The 22,989-nt window shown below is 33.2% G+C and overlaps 3 protein-coding genes across 14 annotated transcripts in view; 2 read left to right on the plus strand and 1 right to left on the minus strand.

Moving 5' to 3' along the window:
• Dh31-R (Diuretic hormone 31 Receptor) overlaps positions 1-22,989 on the minus strand; it is a 151,667-nt gene that overhangs the window by 104,685 nt on the left and 23,993 nt on the right. For 11 of the 12 annotated variants that reach the window (XM_029309439.2, XM_029309438.2, XM_029309437.2 and 8 more), the window contains 2 exons: positions 19,644-19,761; positions 6,192-6,302 (listed from right to left, as the gene is read on the minus strand). In XM_029309439.2, the coding sequence (XP_029165272.1) occupies positions 6,192-6,302; positions 19,644-19,761 (229 nt within the window). The remainder of the gene's footprint in view (positions 1-6,191; positions 6,303-19,643; positions 19,762-22,989) is intronic. The other variant, XM_085486065.1, reaches the window with a different exon arrangement.
• On the plus strand, positions 402-5,292 carry LOC114936276 (uncharacterized). The gene is made up of 2 exons (XM_029309428.2): positions 402-611; positions 1,056-5,292. Exon 2 carries the CDS (start codon positions 1,077-1,079, stop codon positions 4,866-4,868), a length of 3,792 nt encoding a protein of 1,263 aa, XP_029165261.2. The 5' UTR covers positions 402-611; positions 1,056-1,076; the 3' UTR covers positions 4,869-5,292.
• LOC114936284 (UDP-glucosyltransferase 2) lies at positions 8,859-19,277 on the plus strand. The gene is made up of 6 exons (XM_085486061.1): positions 8,859-9,000; positions 10,005-10,539; positions 14,638-15,054; positions 16,449-16,680; positions 17,325-17,553; positions 18,785-19,277. Exons 2-6 carry the CDS (start codon positions 10,138-10,140, stop codon positions 19,074-19,076), a joined length of 1,572 nt encoding a protein of 523 aa, XP_085342187.1. The 5' UTR covers positions 8,859-9,000; positions 10,005-10,137; the 3' UTR covers positions 19,077-19,277.

Genomic DNA, 22,989 nt, shown 5'->3' on the forward strand with positions numbered 1-22,989 from the left:
AGTATACGTTTATATAAAAAATCTCTCTTAATTTTCGACAAAGAATCATCTCCTAAAATTTTTCGCTTATTTAGATACACCTAGTATATTTTAAATATATATTTATATATGTATTTTGTAAGAAAAACAATTAATTTCATACGCGACGAAAGTGTTGCTTTACTATTTTACATTGTAGCAAAAATGTTGTCTATCTAACAGTGAACTAAACACTGATCTCTATATATATATCTCGTTATATATAGAGATCAGTGGAACTAAAGAAACTGCTTGACAATCGGGCAACCAACTTGTCCTAGTACAATCCTGAGAATGGCATTTCTTTCCTATGATGGCATCGCTGCCTTATATCGTAGAGAACAATAACGAGAAGCACGTAGTATGAGCGCATGCGCTTCTTCCGCTACCTTCCATCGTCCAATATCATTCGTTTACTCGTAGTCATTCGTGGATATTCGGTTCTTGCACTTGCTGCGTTAGAATAGAAATCGTTTAACGTTGCGCGAATTATCTTGCGGGAGTGGAAGAGCGGAGCCGATGCAGAAGAAACACTTGCGAAACGTTACGTAAATGCCGGTTTTCCATTGATATTCAATCAACTGGAGTACAAGGTAACGCATACATAAACGATATCGTGCGTGACATTAGCTATGTACGTACATACAGAATACAGACACTCATAGATGACAGTTGCAGACCGCGTGTCGGCCATGAAACTAGTGGCGATCTTCACGTTTTTTTTTTCGTCCCTTACTTCGCCTCGCACACGTGCTTAGACGGCCTCATCATATATTTCGGCAACTAGGATCAAAATTCGCAGTTAAATTAAGTCGCGTTTTCCGAGTGAAAAATTTCCGTTACTAGGGAACGCATTAAAAGTATCGATCTGCTATCGATCTGACCTTCGGCCGACACACGGGACAAACAAGATAATTATTATTTGTATTCGCCCCCGGAGTGATGGTGACGGTTTTATTTATACGGATAACGCGAGAGACGACGAACATTACTTAACGAGTAATATATATATATATATATATTATATATTTCTGCAGATTCTATAGAAGAATAGCGAGATGGATCTGGACGTAATAAGGGATAAGTACATGTCGTATCTGTGGGCGATTCAAAAGGTGCCGGGTGACACCGCGAGCGAGAAGATGAAATGGATCGGAAAAACAGCCGACTGTTCGTTCGAGTGTCCTGAACTGATTAAACATCCCTCATTACAATCTTTAATGAAAGTGGAGATTGCGGTGCGACAGAAGCAAGTCAACGAACTGACGACCGCCCTGAAGTCCGAGGATGCGATGGTGGTAAATCGTGCCCTTAAGGCTAAGTGGTACTTTAATAATAGTTGTGTAGATATACCCGCCGAGTACTTGAGCAAAAACCTCTTCCCTCACCTTTCCGTTAACACGAGGGCACGTGTCGTGAAAAAACTCGCGGATTGTATAACCGATCCACTTGAAGCGGAGATAATGTTGGACGAGTTGCTGAACGATTACTGTATTTATAACGTATGTCCATTAATCGCGGTTTGCGAGGAAGACTTCACGTTGAACATAATAGAAGAATGGAAGCTCGCGCTGCCGGTTAATACTGCTAAAAAGATCTTCCGCAAAAATCCGGACCTTTTGATACATTACTTCAAATTATTGAAACCCGCGACATTGGAGGAGCGCTCTCCCTTCCCGGTCAATATGATGCAATACAGATCTTTCCTGCCGAAATTGGTGAAAACCCGAGTGCACGATTTCGCAGAACTGGTCGAAATGTACGAAACTTTTCCGCTGCCAATTAGTTTGAGCAATACGTGCGCCGAGATATTCTTGAAAAAAGGATTGCAATACTTGCTTAAAAAGCCGCATTTATACATCAATATTTTACCCCTCAAAAAAATTAACGTAGACATATTAGAAAGTATATTTATAGATCTGCTACCCGAGAAAATTTCCGACTGCGACATGAACAAGGTCATACAGTATTTAAAGTACTATCCGGAAAGTAAAAAATACGAATTGCTCCATAAGTCGTACCTGAAGAAATATAACTTCAAATTGCTCAATTACACTAAAAATATAAACGCTGCGTTGTTACAAATATTACCTGAAAAAGAGCGGATCAAGCAAGCTAGAATTAAGATCGAGAGTGAAGCCAAATCAATGAATCATAACAATGCAATGAATTGTGAAAATACTTGGATCTGTTATTTATCCATAGACGAAGCGATACCGGCTCTTCGGAAAAAAATAAATACAGAAAATTCATCTCATAAACGAGTCAATATCATTCGCGAAATGATTTACGCTTGCAAGATCAACGAGAAGCGCAAGGATAACGATGAGTCGACCAACAAAAAGGATGCAGCAGTCAACGAGAAGGATGCAGCAGCCGAAGAGAAGGATGCGTTAGCCGATACCTTGAAATATTTCTTAGATAGACATAGAAACGAAGAAATTATGGTTTACGAAGGAACAATGCGACAGCTATTGAACTCTTACGATGTGCCTCATTTAAGCAAGGAACGCCACAAAGTCTTGTTCGACATCATAAAATTGTTTTACGTAAAATTCGAACATGTAACGGAGGATATAACCCAGGCTGTGATACATTTCAGACTTATTAATAATATGCCAATCGACGATCTGATTTCCATGTTGATAAAAACAGCCGAGAATGACCACTACGTAAACTTCAATCTACTCATAAAATATCCGCAGTACGAGAGGAAATGTCTCGACAGTTTCGCGAAACATTTTGAAGAAAAATATTTCGATCTCTTGGAAAAACAAAACAAAGAAAATGAGCTCAAGACACTCATATTGTACAATTTTGTCGATTCGATGTACAATTTCAACGACAGATGCGATAGAAAGCGTACGAAGATAGAACGCCTATCGATTAAAGACTATCCTCGTCTACTGAGTATTATACGCGGACTAATTAGCCAAACAACGTCTGTTGAACAGGGTGGTTGTCCATTCACCCGAAGAAAGTGCCAATTAAACCAAGTAAACGTAAAGAACCTATTGAAGATAAAAGAACCGCAATTGGAGATAGAATCGGACTCCGAATCCTCGAAGATCGCGGACGTGTCGACCGTCACGGCGCTCGCTCTATTAAAACGAAACCCTCAAGAAATCCTGGACAATTGGGAAGCTTATTTAACGCAATGCAAGTCGAATTACAGGAACAAAATTACGCAACGTTTTGTCAGAGCTACGCGCTGGTACAAGGACATACCCATCAAATTCGCCGAGCGTTGCATGGAAGAATTGAAAGAGAAGTGTAAGGACACTAAGAAAAATATACTCCCCACCCTGACTATTCTGGCGTTGCTATTTTACGGGAACACGCTGACGAAAATGCTGATGCCCCTGATACCTAAGGAATCGAAGGTCGACGCCAACCATCCGGAAGTCAATGAAAATTACAGGCTCGCGTGTCACATACCGAAGTTGATGATACTTTCCAATCCGCCGGTATCCACCGAACTCATCTGCAACATGTGCGAAGGAGATTACCTGTCGGTAACACTGGGCGCTCTGACGAATGCGAGCAGGCGATATAATTCTTCCAAAGCAGTAGCACTCGCCAACAAATTGTCCACTATGCGCGTAAGCGTGCAAAAGCACGGGATCAGGCTAATGTCTCAGGTAGTACCCGAGAAATCTCTTATATCCTTTTTGAAAGAGATGTGGACGAATAAGACTAATTGCTCGATACGAGAAGTCGTATTCGAAGAAATCCAAAAGATCATGCATCTAATGCCAGTCAAGGATATTAAAAACCTAAACAATATGATGATGGACAAGATACAGCTCAAAGATAAGAAGCTGCTCTGGCTGCTCAAACTTCCCCTCCGTCTGCCTAATTACTACATCTTGGATTACTACAACAAGCGGCTCCAGACAATAGAGAGGCTTCAAGTAGAAGGACTGAACATTGAGGAAGCGAAAGAGCATGTAACCATTTTGATAAGGGAGATGAGCATGTCGTCCGTTTTCAATTTTATCAACGAATGTTTAGTTGGACAAATAATAAAGAAATATTTGTTTGACGTCGATGTTAATTTATCCAAGGCTACGAGAAACTTCTCCCTGTTGTACATTTTCTCGGGGGATAGCCGTAATAATATTAAAGAACGCTGCAAGGTACTCATCGAATCCATCGATCCCATAATGAAGACACAATGGAACAAGACTGATTCTGAGTACCCCTATTTCTTTCCGCACAACAACGCCGTGCATCTACTTATCGAAGATTTCGTCGTCAAGTACGTCACCGAGTTTTACTTTGCCACTGCATCTACCGATATGCAATTACTCGACATTATGCTGGAGTTATTTTCAACCATCTTGGACCCTACGCAAGCCCCGACGCCTTATTTGATGTTGATTTATGCGAAAAAACTACAAGAAGGCAGGGCAACCAATCAACCTTTCGCCTGCATGATCAATCAATATATGCCGGAATTAATCAAGATTTTCTCATCTTCGTTGGTGCAATTCATGGGCAATAGTCTCAATCGTTTTCTGGATCTCACATTTAAAAATAAAGAAGAAATGGAAGAATCGAAATTTGATATCATAGAATATCTTATTACAAGTGACAACAGAGATTCCTGGCTTATGGCAGTGACATTGTTTGTCGTGATGGCATTACCCAACAGTCTGGAGAATCGAGAGAAAAGATTCATCGAGCTTATCAAAATGTTTCGGGAAAGAAAAGACCCTGCTGTTTCAAGTATTTTACACAACTATCTGAATTGCCTTAGTATCAATTGTTCCCTTAATAAGTGTTCTGAGCTGATAACAACTTCTTCAAATTATGAAGCTTCGAGCTTATCCAGTTTCGATAACTAATAGTTATTTCAAGCCTTTTCCACAATCTGCATATTACGGATAGTATCATGTTCGATTAAATCGATCGTACGAATGGAATGTGCGCGCGATATAATTGATAATTTTATTGAAAACATTAATACATTTTTATACTTTTTAAATTAATTGTGCATAGATTTCGTTACAATAAACGCACAAATAATTGCTAAATAAATAATTTTCTTGGAAACGTTCTGTTTTCTCTATTTTAGAAGGTTTAAAGTTTTTAATGGGCATTTTTTTGTTTTTTTAAGACACTAAACCGTACATAAAGGAAGTAGTTAATTAATTTTTTATATGAAACAGAATAAATAATAATATGTATATTTAGATTTTCACAATGATGTTATACCAAAAATAAATACAATGGTTTTTTATGTAATAAAGATTTTTCATATCATTTAAATGTAAATATTGTCGTTACATAGAATGCATTCATCTGCTTTATTATACATATACAATTTTTATTAATATACATACATATATTAATTAAATAAGATGAGCATTTAAGTAATCGTACAAATAATGGATGCATTCTTTGCAGCACTCGATTCTTTCTTTTACATTTATTAATCCATGTTTTTTTTCTTTCTTCTAAAATTAGTATCTTTTCTAAAATATAATCTAAAAATACAAAGAAAAAAAATTTTGTAAACGATAGTAAGTTAATAAAAGATTTTTCCATTTTCAAAAGTACACTTTTCAGTGCAAATTTGACAATTAATTTCGAGTAGCAGAAACAACATTTCGTATCTCTGTGTTAACGCAACATAAATAATGCGGTCGAGAGCCGGGACGGTAAACATATCTGCTAATGTATAGACAGACATGTGTGAACAGAAATCTGTCGCAAATTCTCTCGCAAACTGCTGATCGTGCGAAACGAGGATTCACCGAGGTCAATGGGAATAATTTGATATCGGGTAAGTGAACTGATAATATTTTTTTTACGATAAAATTATCGAATTATTATGAAAACAACACATTTATAAAAAATGTGACAAATTTTTTAAATTAATAAGGAAAGTAAACATATGCATATAAGATTTAATTTTTTCAGGAAATTGTAAAAAAATTATCGCTTTGAAGTATTTTTGTTCTCTCGGTCTATAGAAGACTTATATTTTTATTTTATATTTTATTTATATATTATATTTTTATACATTTTTAATTTTTATTTTATATTTTTACTTTTGCTGTCGAAATTTGTTTAAGCAACTCGCATAAAATTGATTTCGGCAAAAATGCGGGAAAAATAAATAGCTTAATTTAAAAAATTGCATGCAGAAATTAGCGTGTACTTACGCGATGGGTCGAAACCGGTGATGAAATTCGGGCAGGGTGCATAGACAGTCGATCCCGCTCGAGTGCTCGGCCAACAGGACCAGCCATCGAACGTGAGTCGACAGTACGGTTCTGAAATGGAAATTCGAGCAGGCAATTAATACGACATATAGGGATGATGTGGTTCGACGAGCTCGTAAAAGGGTTTGCTACAATTTTGACAGCGCGCCGTGATTAAATCTCAATATATATCTCTGTAAGAAATTGCGAGGGATGATACAGCGGTATCGCGCAAAGGAAAATATCGCTATGTCAATTGGGACTGGGATAAATTGAACGAATCTTCCCTGGGGGGTTCTTTACGACGCTCATAAAGAGACGCAACGCGCGATATATTACTCATTACTGATCACCAGAGGACTAGAAATATATGTCGCATGAAAGATGGGCGTATGAAAGATATATATACAATCTTCCTATCAATAACTGATGAATAATAGATTCGAGTCTGCTTGTTTGCACGTTTATGTTTGTATTTTTACGAGTTGCCGTAAGTATATGTAACATAAAACGTGAAATTTTGCGATACATATTTCATAGGAAGCATCGCATATAAAATAACAACGTCGTAATGGTTCACTAAGCAATAATCGATCTCAATTTCGTGAAAAGAATTCAAATTCAATAGGTTAATATATTCTACAATATATGTATACATAAATTTAATTATGCAATATAATAAAAATAATTTTAATTAAATATTATAATAAATTTTTTTTAATTGTGAAATGTCTGTACATTTATAATTAAGACTCATAATTGAAATTTTCTGCATCGTCTACGTCGTGTCGCAAGATGATATATTAAGTACAAATATAAACATATATTTTTTGTAAATATACGAGGTAGTTATGTAACGTCATGTATAAAAGATGAACTAACTTTCTTACTCCTTGTTGCATTAATGCAAAATCACGTTTAAGGGATACTATCACGGTTGCGGAGAAAGTTCGCATTTGCTCGCAAGCTTCAAGTCTCGACGAAGAGACGCTGATAACACGGATTTCATTCGAGATCTCTCGCAATTTCGCCAACTTTTATTGAAAATAAATCACCCTCGTTCCTTCCTCGTGTAACTAGCCCGAGAAAAAGGTCATAATATTACCGATTCGGTGAAACCGACTGAAAGAATGAAAAGAAAAGCTGTATGGAAAATTTTCCCTTCGAGTTCCACGAGAGAAGCGAAATATAACCGTGCAATTTACGAAGTTAATGTTGCGGAAATAACGAAACCCACGCTTTTCGAGATCAACGTTTGCGTCTTCATATACGTTGTAAAAATTACGTCCATTTGTACTCGCCACTTAAACATTTATATATCAGCGCAGAGTATTGTGCATATTACGTGCAACAGATCTCGTTTTAGCGAATATCTCTCTCACGTTGGGAATTATTTCGAAGTGTACATATTTTGGAAACTCGCGTAAACCTCCGTGGTTGATGGAACCGCTTTTAGATACGATCAAAGAAAACAGCCTTATGTATCGACACTCTCAAAAATTGTTCCAAACAGAAAATCTCAAATAGTTTGAAATATAAAATAGCTGTTAAATAGCTCTGCTTGAATTTGTAATTTATGATAAAGTGAAATTTAATAAAAGATAATAAATAATAAATTATTTATTCTTTAAATCATTTCAAACAGATTTTACTTTGATGAAATTTTAATTTAAAATGTTTAATTATTTTTAAGACTGAAAGGAGTAAAAGGTTCAGAGTAATGTTTTACTCAATTTTTGCTGGATCAAAGATGATCATGCAAAATTGTTGAAAGAAATCTTGGAAAATATCTTGGTAACCATATTTTTTTTTTATAATACTTGAGAATATATTTGCGAACGCGCGAAAAGAAGAAAATTTCTAAAAATTTCACTTTTATATTGTCATAAAATGCAGGTAGCTGTAAAGTGTATATTGAGGTTCAGGCAATCCCAACTTTACTTTACATCATATTTGTATATTACGTACTTACATGCCTGTGCATAAAAAATACTTGCATGAAAAGAAGTTTTTTTCATCGTGTGACAACTCGAGCAAAAAATCGCGAAATTTATATGAAAATAGAGCTTTCTAAAATCTATAAAGAACAAAAATGTTTATTTAACATGAAAATATAACATTTTATAATAAATATATGTGAATAATAATGATAATTTGGAAAATCGAAGGTATGATTGATTAAACGAAATAAAGATGATTTTGTTATATATAATGATAATATTCTTCTCCTATTATAATAAAATAATAAATAAAATAAAAATTATAAATAAATATTTGGAAAAGACTATTTTCAAGAAATTTAAACATCGATAATTCGCAGCAATTCGTTAATTATATAATTACCTAATTTATTGTATTTATTTTTTTATTTATTTAGTTTTTATTAATTTTTAAAATTGCGTCTCTAAATGCACAATAATATATAAACCGCTAGACGAAAATTATAAAGAAAGTTACATACAAAGTCAAGCGAAAATCGTGTTCGATATGTAAGTTTTTAAAATGAGTTTTGACAGAAGGTTCAAGTCCATCACGCATGATAATTTAACGCCGGAGGCGTACGATTCCACCACCACTTCCTTTCATTATGATGTATCTTGCTCTGGCGGGAGAACGGTCAGATAGCTGTGAAAGATTCACGACTGACAGTGCAGTTGTGAGAGATATTTTCTCTGCGAACGATGAGCGTCTGACAATGAGCGACATCTAGAAGCGCAGTTCGCCTTATTTTTCGTCAACAAGTGCAAGTTGTTTGCTGCTTTAACTAACAGTGAGTGATATTGGCAATTTTCTTTATTTGCCTAATTGTAATTTGGTATCATGTATGGTATCTGTTACAAAACATCAATAATAAAGAGGTTTTTGAAGAAAGAAAAAAAAGTAGAAGCATGTGCGCACATCAGACATTTATACACAATAGTTATGTCATTGAGTCTCCAATTTATATATACACAGAGAGAATTTTCTCTTAAAATTTACCCTGAAAATCGTGGGACAATATGGTATTGGAAGAATTTTATAAGAGTTTTTCTGATTAATATTTATCATGATTTTCAGGGTGAATTCTAAGAGAAAATTATTTCCGTGTACTAATTATGGAAAAATGCAGCTTCAAAAATTAATTTTAAAAATAAATTCTATTCGTAAATTTTAATAATTATCTTGAGATAAAAAAAAGTTCGCATTTAATATCTTGATATGACAGTATAATTTTATAAAATTATAAGACATATATATAATTGGAAGACGAAATAATTATCAAGGTGAACCGTTGGTATTTATAGATATGATTCATACATGTTTAACGTACAAAGTTAAAATATCATGAGAGACCGACAAAAAATGTCTTAAATAGGAATTAATAATTCTGTTATATAATTTCTATCTAAATAACATGTATTAATCTTCTGATCAACGATTATTTAGTCATAAAAAAAATTAAATAAAATTTTTACAGTTTAAAGTTTTTAACAATGTAGCTTTTTTTTTAATATTCTATAGATTAATGAGCGTCAGAAATAACCCAGAAATAAATGATCGATGACAATAATTCGTAAATTCTCATAATTATCAGCTTATCATAATTTAACATATACCATCACACAAGCAAAAATCTTGATTATCATATACATTATACTAACATTCAGATTACACTGTAATATTCGATCGGAACATTATCTCTCAAATACAATGCAATTTATGAAATTTTATCGCAACTTTTCACCACAAAATGATGTGTCATCTTGTTGTTATATTGATTAACATTTTTTTCAGAGAGTGCAATTCATCGTTGCAATTGGCTAGCTACTACGAGCTACTTAAGTAGAGATTACGTAAGAATTGCGTCAACAAATTGAATGTAACGCGCCGTTAAACGTGTTAGAACCGTGGCGACCATCAAATCAGCATGAAGCTACTACTGTCGATCTTTCTCGCGATCCTGACCTGGGAGCAGGTAGTTAATGGCTACCGGATTCTGGGATTGTTCCCATTACACGGCAAAAGTCACTGGGTCATGCAGGAGGAATTGATGAAGGGCTTGGCGAAACGGGGTCATCAGGTGGACGTGATTACGCATTTTCCGCTGAAGAAACCGATACCCAATTACACGGACATTAGCCTGGCCGGCAGTATGCCGCAAGTTATGAACAATCTTTCATATGAAGATATCAAAGGATTCGCCAACACGAACATGGCCAAGTTGGCTTTCATGGGAAATTCGCTTTGCGAGCTGATGGATCATCCGAAGTTGCGACAATTGATCGAGAATCCGCCGCAAGATCCTCCTTACGACGTCCTCGTTACAGAGGTACTTACTACTTTACGTGATAAGAAAATTTTCATGACGTTGAACCCCGGTCGAATCTATATTAAAGCTTCCGCGAGGCTTTTCCAAGATTTTGTGCGCTTTTCTCTTCAGATGTCAGATATTATTTTATACTTCTTGCAGTTTTCGAATTCTTAACACCGTAGGATCTTTATAAGTAAGCTTCTGATTTCTCTTTCAGTAAAAACTCGCTTGACATTAAATGAACAGAGTAAAACCCCATTAATTATTCGCGCCTCAAGCGCTTAATTTGCGAAAAAAGCTTTTTTTCTTCATCTTTTAGAACGCAAAATTGTTTGATATATTGAGAAGAGATTTTGACATGTTTAGTAATAAATAGTTAATCTTTTCACTTATTGAAAAAATCTATTCGGTAGAAGAATAAAAAGATATTTCGTGGTAAAGCGTTTCATTTCGATAAATATACAATATATTGATAAAAGAGTTTGATTGTTTTTCGATGAAACAGAAAATTACTGGTTAAATCGACCAATATTCCTTTTAATGCAACACAAATTTTCGTTAGCACAATCAACTGATTTGTTGTGCAACCAAGAGTCTTATTGCAATAAAAGGAATTCTGGTCGATTTAACCAGTAATTCTCTGTTTCATTGAAAAACAATCAAAATCTTTTTTTCAGTGTAGAATCAATTAACGTACATTTTATGTTTTTATTCACATTATCAATGTTTTACGTTATTTTTTTATAATTATCTTTTATAATATAATTATCTTTTCTAATTATTGTTTTCAGAAGAGTTAAAGAAATAATAATTGGCGCAAAGAAAAAGATAGTTTAACATAACAAAATCAGTAAGTTATCAAGAGTTAATATTTTTATATAATATATATATATATATATATATATATATATATATCAATAAATTTTGCATAGTATGCAAAAAAAATAATTCAGAATCGATAACATTTTTTTATCGCACAAATTATGTAAAGACAAAAGACGGAGAAGAAGACTGGATTTAATCAGGTAATCATTTAATTAAAACTTGATCATTTAATCAAGCTTTAAAGCTTAATTAAATGATAATTTGATGAAATTCAGAGATATATAGATATATAATTAATAAAGTTGAATAAAACGTGGTTAGTCTAAAGGCAAATATTACTTCGTTAAATCAAAATTATTACAGCTTTTAATGAGCTGTTAATTAACTGACTCGTGCTACATCCTGTAATATGGCAAGGCTCTCATTAATTGTTAACTAATTATTAAATATTCATGATAAACCACAAACAATGGTAGTCGTTAGATGTTATTAAAATTGCAATATTTTAGTGCAACAAGGGAGGAATAATTTTCGACGGAGAAAATCTTGCCCCAATATATCTATTCATAATAATGACGATATTAATAATAATATTATTAATAATTTTAATAATATTAATTATTATTAATAAATAGAGTTTGCTTTAATAAAATTTATGACATCGCTTTCTCCTCTCGACAAGTGTCACGTCTTGTGACGAGTTAAAAATTATTATTTAGAGGTCATCGTAAAATGATTACTTCAACTGCTCTTTTACAATCTAATAGATATCGATGTACTGAGCTGGGGATCATGTCCCAAAATAGACGACATCGCGAGAGATTTGTTATCAGAACTCGATTTATGACAATGCAGTTTTTGTGATTGGTTTTTGCATATGACTTTATATTTGTATAATGATTTCTAAAAACTGAGTTTGCTAAAACAATCTATAAATTCGAAAGTTTAATATATTTAAGAATAGATTCATACATTACGCAACAATAAGTCGATTATATACTATAATTTTACGTCAACTTATAGATGATGATGTAAAAATTGAAAACACCTTGAAAATGACCCGTGATACTTTGTACGATTACGCGCATGTTGCGTCACATCATGCTATTATCTTTTAGATAACAAATATTTTTATTAAAACAGACTGCATCTAATTCATTAAATTTATTAAATGTGATTAATTAAATTAATTAATTCAATAATAATTTAATATAATAATAAATTACAAAATAAAAAGAATATCATTAATCAATTAACATTATTTTTAATTTAATGTAATTATATATTTATGTTTATTAAATATTAATCTAATAAATAGCAAATTAGGGGGTTGTAAGGTCAAAAATAATATTATCGCTCTTATATGAAAAGTCTATTCGTTTCCCTGGTTGCACCGTCTTACTTTTCGCGTTTAAAATATGATTATCCATTTGTATATGCAGATATTATTCAAGAATGAAACAAAGAAAATGCAACTATAACGAGCTAGATGTAATGACACGTGAAATTGCGCCGAGCTCGATATAATAAAACGAGACCGTTTAAATCTCGACATGACTTGTATGATACTTGTTGCGTTATTCAATTTACCTCATTCAACGATCCATATCACGGTATTTATAGGCTTTAACGAGGTTATATGTACTGTTGAATTTATATTCACGAAATTCGATAAATCTTGTTGCCAAAATAAATCACGCGTCAAGTGACACCTCCTTTTTATGACAAGGAATCTTGGATCCCGATATACAGGGTCTCTGACAGGTGTCACACCGAAAATATACAAGTAGATCTTGTTATTTGGAGACAATTTTTCCTCAGCAAATACTGAAGTTTCAATAATTTTTTATTTATAAGCGATTAAAAATAAAGGGTTTCTCGCAAGTTAAGCCTTGTGGAAGTAAAATATTTTAACAAAACCACATTCTCCAATTAATTTCAAATAGAATTATTTGCTTTAATAAAATTTTAATTTAAGGTTTAGTTATATATAAAGATACATGATAGCAAAAATTGGAAACGTGCAAAAAATGATGGCCTTCCTCGACAGTTTTGCTGAGAAAAAATCGTCTCCAAATAACAAGACTTACTTGTATTTTTTCGGTGTGACATCCTGTATATAGCATTACATAATACTTAGTAAGAAGACAGGAATGTACTCGTACATCTATTAACGCGCGCGCGCGCGCGTTAAATATGGCATCTTTACGTATCAAGTTCCTTCTTGGAATATAATATGATCATTAATTAATATGATCATTACGCCTTCCATCTTGCCACTTTACAATGTAGGTTCGTCATGTCTTTTTTTTCTCATTATCACGCGTAGTAACGTGCCATATAATGACATCGCTTCTTCTCTCCGCAAGTGACACGTTTTGTGACGCGTCAAAAATGTTGTTGACTTACATTACAGGCGATTATTAACATAATATAGCTCAACTACACACTACATTGTTAAATGATCGCGAATTTTCGCGCTGCTGACTGTGTCTGTTTTTTATCGACAAATATTATTTTTATTTAACTATTTATTGCTTACACAGAATGAAAAATCCTTTATTAGAATTAAAGTATATTAAAGTATATTTATAATAACAAATCTGGGCTACTATATATGTATATTTAAAAAACCCAAGAAAGTTAAATAATTACAGTTTTCTTATCAGTTAGGTTATTAGGATGATCTAAATCTAATGCAAAAGACCGATAAGAAAACTGCAATTATTTACCTTTCTCGTTTCTTCTTGTACACATATTTAGTGACCCAGATTTCTTATTAACTTGACTAAACTTTTCAACTAAATTACTATTTTCTTAATTGATCATATATAATATTAATTAATATTTAATGGTAAGTCAAATGTACGTTTTGTTAGTTTTAATATGTTACATTTAATTAAAATATTTTTATACGTTCAATTAATAAAATAATACTTAGTTGAAAGATTTAGTCAAGTTAACAAATTTTTTTTCAGTTTTATCGACAAATATTATTTTTCTTTAACTATTTATTGCCTACACAGAATGAAAAATCCTTTATTAGAATTAAAGTATATTAAAGTGTATTCATAATAACAAATCTGGGCTACTATATATGTATATTTAAAAAATCCAAAAAAGTTAAATAATTACAGTTAAATAATTACAGTTAGAAACGAAGCGCGAAGCTACGAAAAAAACGAAAAAATTGTTCTTAATTAAAAAATAAAATTTTCTTTTGTTTTCGCCGAACGATACGAATAATTGATCGATGTGGATGAAAAAATGTGTGTGTCTCGATTTTCACAGCTGTTCATATCGCCGTGTTATCTGGCCTTCGCTCGTCATCTCAAAGTCCCGGTGGTCGGCACGGTCGCCAGCGTTTTCCACGACTGGCTAAACGAGGTGTCCGGCAACCCGTCGAATTTCGCCTACGTCCCGAGCATGTTCTCGATGTTCACTCAACAGATGACCTTCAAGGAGCGACTGATAAACTTCCTGTTGTCGAACTACATCTCCGCGCAAATGCATTATTACACGAATGTGCAACTGGAATACGTGAAGAAACACTTTGGCAGAGACGTGTCGAATATCAAGGAACTGTACAAAGACGTATCTTTGTATCTCGTCAATACCCATCACTCGTTACACGGAATTAGGTCAATGACGACTAATGTGATCGAGGTCGGCGGTTTGCATCTCAAGGACGACGACCCGCCGTCGCCGGTATGTTTTCACGAAGATTGCTCTTTCCGGATTCATTTATTAGGTGTTATATATTCGTACACGGAAAAAAAATTAGCTACCATAGGTAAATTTTAGCTGTCTATATATTACACATAAAATTTAGTTATCATGCTTAAATTTTAGCTATGACAATTAATATTTTTTAGCTATAACATTCTCCGTTAAGCTATGGCTAAAAAATATTAGTTACTGTAGCTAAAATTTAGGCACGACAACTAAATTTCAGGTTGTAATATATGGACAGCTAAAATTTAGCTATGGTAGCTAATTCTTTTTTTCCGTGTACACTGAAAAAGTTTTCTTTATTTCACTAAACCTTTCAACTAAAGATCAATCAGAATTAATATTGGACGCTAGTGGTGAAAATAAACTTGGCAAAATTGTTTTCGACGTAACTAGCAATTTTATTCAATACTTTCACGACGTTTCGATCATTTGGTTGTCGTTGACGAAACATCATAGCGATGGGACGGGTTCCTCTTTTAACTATTAATTTTAAATAAGATCGGTTTTATGTTGCGTTAATCTCATTTTAATTGATGAAATTCTCACTTGATAAGGACAACAACCAAATGGTCGAAACGTCGTGAAAGTATTGAATAAAATTGCTAGTTACGTCGAAATCAATTTTGCCAAGTTTACTTTCAACTAAAGTACTATTTTGTTAATTGAACATATATTAGTATTTAATATATATTTAATTTAAATATTTTTATGTTCAATTGAGAAAATATTTAATTGAAAATTTTAGTTAAGTTAACCAATTTTTTTCAGAGTACAAAGCGTGTTAATTCTTCCCGCTTATAACGAGATCCAATAATAGATTTTTTTTTAATTATAAATACATTCCACCTATATCCTCGCTCTTTTCATTCAAAGCGCCGGAATAAAAGAATAACTATATAAGTAAAATAATTATCTCGTAGAGAGAGAATGAAATTTACTGCTCAAATAAGTATAATTAAAAATTGATAATTAAGAGAAAGAAAATTTATGTTAATAGATTTCAATGAAATGTTAAAATCTATATGTTTTAATTTTTTATATGTAATATTTATTACATTTAATAATATTATATATTTATATAATATTATTATGTATTTATTGTATGATTTGCGCATTGATAACGAATGAGCTGTTTTGTATTTTCTCTGCCATAAAATTTTCATTAAAATACAGAAATCTTTTTTATTTCGATAATCGTATGTAAATATTTGCGTGTAACAGTTACAATAAATATAAAACGATAACTGATGAGTGTTTCGCCATAAATTTCGCGATGTCATATATTTCGAAATATTACGTTAGGATGACTTATCGCGAACTACTTCCTCTAAAATAAGTTTATACACGTGCAACTTTATACCTTGCAGGAAGTGCAAAAATGGTTGGACGAAAGCAAGGACGGCTGCATTTACTTTACGTTCGGTTCCATGGTGAGGATCGAAACTTTCTCTAAAGAATTGGTCCAACAGATGTACAATGCTTTCGAGAAGATCGCCCCGGTTCGCGTGCTGATGAAAGTCGCGAAGAAAGAAGATCTGTTGCCAGGATTACCGAAGAATGTCATGACGCAGTCTTGGTTCCCGCAGATCTCCGTTCTGAGTACGTAATTATTTAATTGACACACATAATGATAAACTCATATTATATGTGATGACGATGCATTTAAATGATAAATTATGCTTGCTTCCGAGTAATCTTTATTAGAAACATTATTTGCGATTAAAAAATCCGCGATTTATCTGCACCCTGTAATAGCATTTGCATGGAAATTGAGTAATCTCAATAAAAAAAATGTTATTTTCCGACCAAATTTTCTCATAAAAATTTTATAATTTGTAATCTCTGTTTTCTCGCATAATGCAGAAATTTCAAACCGAGAGAAAGGAATTGCAAAATTTTAGCTATTTATATTAAATGGAAAATATTATTATCAGTTGAAAAGAAAATATTTGTACCGCATGTTTTAGAAAAAAAAAACAAAGAAAATTAATGTTTCACAAAAAATCATGTATTTTATGTGTCGATAGGAGTCGAATTTCGAGAAATATTCAAGCACTTTCGAAATGATATTTTTTTCTCCGGAAAATAACAATGTTGAAAAATCCTTTATTTGTTTGTACGAAAAGATTTTCTCGGCTTTTAATGGAAATTTCATCGGTTGTTTTGCGAATTGTGCATTTGTTGGACGCGTCCGATCGCGATAATAGAAGAATAAAAAAAATGAATATTTATAAATTCCGCAGAGCACAAAAACATACGCGCTTTCATTACGCACGGCGGCGGTATGGGAACACAAGAGGCGATCTATTGCGGAGTGCCTATGATAGGTATCCCCTTGTTCGGCGATCAGAGCATCAATATTGAAAATTACGTCAACAAGAAGGCGGCTATCTCGCTCGGGTCAATACATGAGGTTACAGAGGAGAAATTAACTTCGGCATTAAATAAGATCTTGAAGGATCCCACCTATCGGTGAGTAACTATGAACATTGGAACTTAAGTACTTAACAATCCATTTATCGTAACGTGTTCGACCTAGATTAATGAATTCATAACATTGATCGTGACGATACGCACACACAAGAATAAAGTTCAAATTTCGTTAACTCATATAGATAATTGATATATTTTAAAAATTGCACAAAAAATGTTATTTTCAAATAATTATCATATAATAAAATTAGATATATATATATATTTTTTTCAATTTTATTTAATTTTTTCTTATAAATGTGCGTTCTATTATATATTTAGCTTTATTCATGATTAATCTTTGATCAATTATTTTAGCTCTTGTGCTTGATAACTTTATTACTGATTTATGTCTTCCAAAAGTAAATTAATTTTGTTTAATGAAGAGAACTTTACTTAGAGTTAACGTGATAAAATTGCGCAGCTTCGCAGTTACACGTTGAGAGGACTTGAAAAGTCGAGATCCAGAAGCTTTAAATCTTATTAGCTTGTGCGTATCGATCCACGACCGGTTGAATGTATAACGTGGAACGTGGAACAAACAGAGCGTGCCTCCACTATTGTGACCAAATCTTGCTTAACCCTCCAATGCATATCGTGAGTCAATTCTAGTCGATCGGAATGTACCTTAAAATTCCACGTTCGTTCCATCTGCGTGAATCCATAGGAATTGCGCATCAAAATCGAAGGACAAACTTTTCAACTCGCAGGACACGAAGAAAAGGACAAAAGAAGAGAAAGAGATTTATGCTTTTCTTTCTTTTCTTTTAAGGGGATCCTACATGCCGTCCAGTTTTAGAATAATAAATGCTTTCCCACAATTAAAGTACATATAGAAACAAAACGCGAACTCACCGATTTTATGTTAAGAACAAAAAATTTTTAATTTTTTAATTAAAAAAAATATTTTTGATTTTTAGCATAAAATCTGTAAGTCCGCGCTTTGTTTCTATATTCTACTTTTAATCGTGAAAAAGTATTTATTATTCCATTCAATCAATAAAAAGAGAAGAGTGCGCAAAAATGTTTTATTGATAAAACAAGACAATGTTTAAGATCCCCTTAAGATTGAAGCTGTATCTCGCGTCGAATGGATAATCTTCGTAACGCGATTGAAAAAACATTGCACGATTATGCGAATTTTGCTCGTAATTGCTTTTTCTGTAAACATCGCTGTTGCTATATCGATTCCTAACAATGAGCGAGTGTCTATTTCCCTTGCACGTTTCAGCGAGAATGCACAGGAGCTGTCAAGGAAGTTCCTCGATCGACCGACAAGCGCCTTGAACACGTCCATATTTTGGGTAGAATACGTCGCAAAATACGGAAACGTGCTTCAATCACCGGCCCTTAATCTCAACTGTTGGCAACGCAACCTCCTGGACGTTTACGCCTTTATATTTGCCGTCGTCGTTTCTGCACTTGGCATTGTGCTATTTGTCCTATGCAAATTGAAGAACCTTTTGTTTGGATCGCGAAAGAAGAAGGACAGCGCAGCCGCCAAGTCGAAGAAGAACAAGTGAAGAAACTTTCTAGATGTTATTCCATTTTTTTTCACCTTCATCGGGATTCGCGTTTTTTCCGGAAGTATTATTATCGTCAACCTGATATTTTCCCGAAAAATGCGAGCTTTATTCGGGAGCCGACGCTGTTGAGAGCATCAGCATCTCTCGCGTTAGATGCTGTATACCGAACATATTTGAATAAAATATATTTTTAATTAATTACACAGTGCTGCGTGTTGTTTCTGATATAATGCATCATACAACTCGCGTTAATTATCGCGTGAGATGTTGGTCCGCGCATATGCGTTCGACATGCATCGCGTGCATTGCACGTATGCAACACGCCAATATACGTACTTTCATCTCTCTCTCTCTACTCGAAATTAACAACGAAACGTCTAATTTGTAGGCAAAAATCAGATACACGTTAACGTGTAATCACTATTAATCGATCGAGCCACCAGTCGAAGCAAATGAGAAGGGGTTTGGGGGGTTAAAAAAATTCGCATATAATGGGAAAAGCAATTTTTTGTAATTTTCGCTCGATTTTGCTCTTAATAAATATTTAAAAAAAAGATACTTTACCCGGCAGCGGCGTCGTATTCGCGTCTCTCAGCTTCATGCATTCTTGCTCGCGTTCCACTAGAATCCGATGAAGTTCCTCATCGAGCAACGTGCTACCAGCTGTGGTGTTTCCCGCCATCTGTTTGGCAAACAACAGGATAGAATATTAATGAGTTACAATGTGGCAAAAAGTAAGGTAAGTAATAAATGATCGTTACAACAGTTATGGCACAACTTGACTTACTCGCCGTAAGTCAACTTAACGTGCGACACGATCAAGAAGAGAAAACCCAAGTGCTTTAATTTTGATGCTTCGCGGTAGTTAAGCCATGTTGTAGAGAGTAGTCGAAAAAAGTATGATAAGAAAAGATATAAAGATAATTAGCTGAAAATAGCTCTATAAATTATATATCTTATTGTAATTTAATAATAATAATTTCGTAGAATATACAGGGAGAATTTTTTCTTAAAGTTTACCCGGAAAATTATTGTACTCGTGAGACAATATATGATACTGGAAGAATTTATTCGATTTTTTTATTAATACTGATAATTTTCTCTTAGAATTTACCCTGAAAATCATGGTAATCGTGGAACAATAATATATACCCAGATAGCCACAGTAATTATTATGACATCAAAGTGATGTCATAATAATTACTGTGGCTATCTGGGTATGGTATTGGAAGAATTTTATGAGTTTATTCCCTGATTAATATTTATTACAATAAAAAATATTAATATGTACATAATAAAATTAATTGAACATATTTTATATGATATAAATATTAATATTTTTTATTGTTGTAATTAAAAATATTAATATCTATTCCACGATTACCATGATTTTCAGGGTAAATTCTAAAAGAAAATTCTTTTCGTGTACCTATAAAATTTGTACCTATATTAAAAAAATATATATATGCAGAAATATATATTACAGAAAATAAATATAAAATCATCTCGGCTCATAAAATGTAATTTTGCAGAAAAGATATTATAATTATGAATAAAAGATATAATTATGGACAAAAAAGATATGTTTACAATTGTTAGATATTATAAAATCAATTGTAAAATTCCATGCGCTGTGTTTCGATTCAACATCATATTTTCATTCCACGTTCTCTCCATATTCTCTCTGCATTCGCGCATGCAATTGCATCAGCTCTCTGTCACGATATTCATTATAACATGGCGAATTCGCCGATTAACATTCGCAAAGGTCGTCATCGTCGTTCCAATATAATATCGTTGCACGACGCGTGATTGCCGCGAAACTTCGCAGAGACGAACGGATATAAATCATCGCCGTCGGCGATGCATTTCGACGCATTATCGAGGAAATCGTTTTCATTTAGATCCGACACGGCCTGTGATAACTTTATTGCATAGAAATGAACATTATTGCATCCGGTCAAAGCAACATCCGCGATATGAAATAACGAGGCGAAACGTTTTACGACAAAGCCATTTAAGCATTACTAGACGAGGAATCGTCCGAGATGCGTATAATGAAAATTTGTCGTACGAATAATCGTCCAACTCCCGAGATTAATTAGTCCTGATCGCGCGTCATGGTTGACACTGATTGTGACGGAAAACATATCTAAAATGCAATCTCTAAAATACCTTACGCAACATTTCACAATGTTGAAAAATTAAACCGATAAAAAAATGGTACTCTCAATTAAGTAAAATATTCTTAATTTTAATACATAATATATCATATATTATATTTTATTTTAGCACAAGAGAAAGAAAATTGAGATAAAATTTTTGTATATGCAATACAAAATTTTATCATTTATATCGTATGTATATATATATATATATATATATATAATAAATCAAATATGCATAATTATGTGTGTATTAAGTATTAGCTTGAGATGCGATCGACATAAAAATGTATTATTGGCACGTTTCATTTAACGTCGTAAATAAGCATGTGCCCAGCTGACAGACGTTATCGGTTTTGCAGTGCATATACATTTATTACTCAGCCAACGCAACACTACTCTTATTCATTAATTAATTACTTTGGACGGTTATGCAATGTGTCGCCGCGTATTGGGATTACGTTGCAGATCTAAACGAACAAGAGCTGCTGCTTATTTATGCAACGCATAATTTATTTCATCTAATAAGTAGGATTGTAAACAGACGACATAATAGAAATGAATAATGGAATCCTATAACGGAACATTTATCAAAGATAAATGTAAAAAAATTCCTATTAACATTAATCATGTACATAGTATTACCCATAATTACGCAGAATATATTTTAATAAACGTCAATCGACACATTATTTAAAATAATGACTAAAACAATTATTAACAGTATTAAAAAAATAGAATTTGATATGGCAATTTAAAAGGATTTTAATGCGAAATTAAACGTATAAAAGGACGAATAAAAGAAATAAACGTATACAGTTTATGCATAAAAATATTAATGGAATGGAAACAAAATGCGACATATTCAACGAGAACTGAATATTTTCGATGTAAATTTTTCTCTTACCGCTGTATTTGATTTCATATCACCCGTAAACCATTTTCAAACCGCTGCTCGACAAACACGAGCGACAAATATCGATGATTATTCGCGAAAAATCGGTGTTCCCATATATCTCATACAAACGACACAGTTTCCCCCCTAAATCAAACGATTCGGTAAATAGTGACCCGTCAATTAACATTCAATTAAACACGCGTTCGTTTGCCAGAAGATTCATGAATTTACATTTCGCTGAAATTTCACACCGTGGGTCAAAAAAAGCTTGCACGCGCATTTATCTATACATCGCTGTATAATACTTCACGGAAAGTAACATCACACCGTCATTTGAGTGAAACGGGATATTCAATGCGATGAACGTATGTATACATACGTATATGTAAAAGCGCCGTTTGCACTTTTAAAATTAATGCGAAATAAAACAAGATGCGTGTTAATGATTTTGCAAGTGACTGTGAAAAATACTTGAGCGCGCGAAAGTATTGCAGAATAGTTATACAAAAGGAGTTATGTTTTTAAAAGTTTTTAAAAAGTTTTGCACAGCGTCATTGTCGATTTTCAAAAGAATCGAAGCATTCTGCGCGATCGTCACGTATTGTCGCATTTTTATCGAAATATCTTATTACGCGAAATAAGAGAGAAAAACGGATACTTGAACGTTCGGACATTTAATTTTTTTATTGTAAATGTGTGCGCTACGTTAGAAAACGAAAAATAAAAAAAAGCAAAGCAAAACGAAAATAAAATTGAGCGAGATCAAAACCGAAAGTAACAAGATTTCGACGTTGAATTATGGAACGGAGCTTCTCTATTTTAACACTGGTCCAGCTGCCTCACTAAC

This window comes from Nylanderia fulva, unplaced genomic scaffold (assembly GCF_048542155.1).
Source record: "Nylanderia fulva isolate GAGA-0341 unplaced genomic scaffold, ASM4854215v1 Scaffold4, whole genome shotgun sequence".
In the NCBI taxonomy this organism is placed as follows: domain Eukaryota; kingdom Metazoa; phylum Arthropoda; class Insecta; order Hymenoptera; family Formicidae; genus Nylanderia; species Nylanderia fulva.

What these genes read in the sequence shown, in the direction of transcription:
- LOC114936276 (XM_029309428.2), top strand. Translation starts at nt 1,077, where the DNA reads ATGGATCTGGACGTAATAAGGGATAAGTACATGTCGTATCTGTGGGCG.
- LOC114936284 (XM_085486061.1), top strand. Translation starts at nt 10,138, where the DNA reads ATGAAGCTACTACTGTCGATCTTTCTCGCGATCCTGACCTGGGAGCAG. An exon ending in ACGACGTCCTCGTTACAGAG is followed by an intron (nt 10,540 to 14,637) that starts GTACTTACTACT and finishes CGATTTTCACAG; the next exon opens with CTGTTCATATCGCCGTGTTA. An exon ending in ACGACGACCCGCCGTCGCCG is followed by an intron (nt 15,055 to 16,448) that starts GTATGTTTTCAC and finishes TATACCTTGCAG; the next exon opens with GAAGTGCAAAAATGGTTGGA.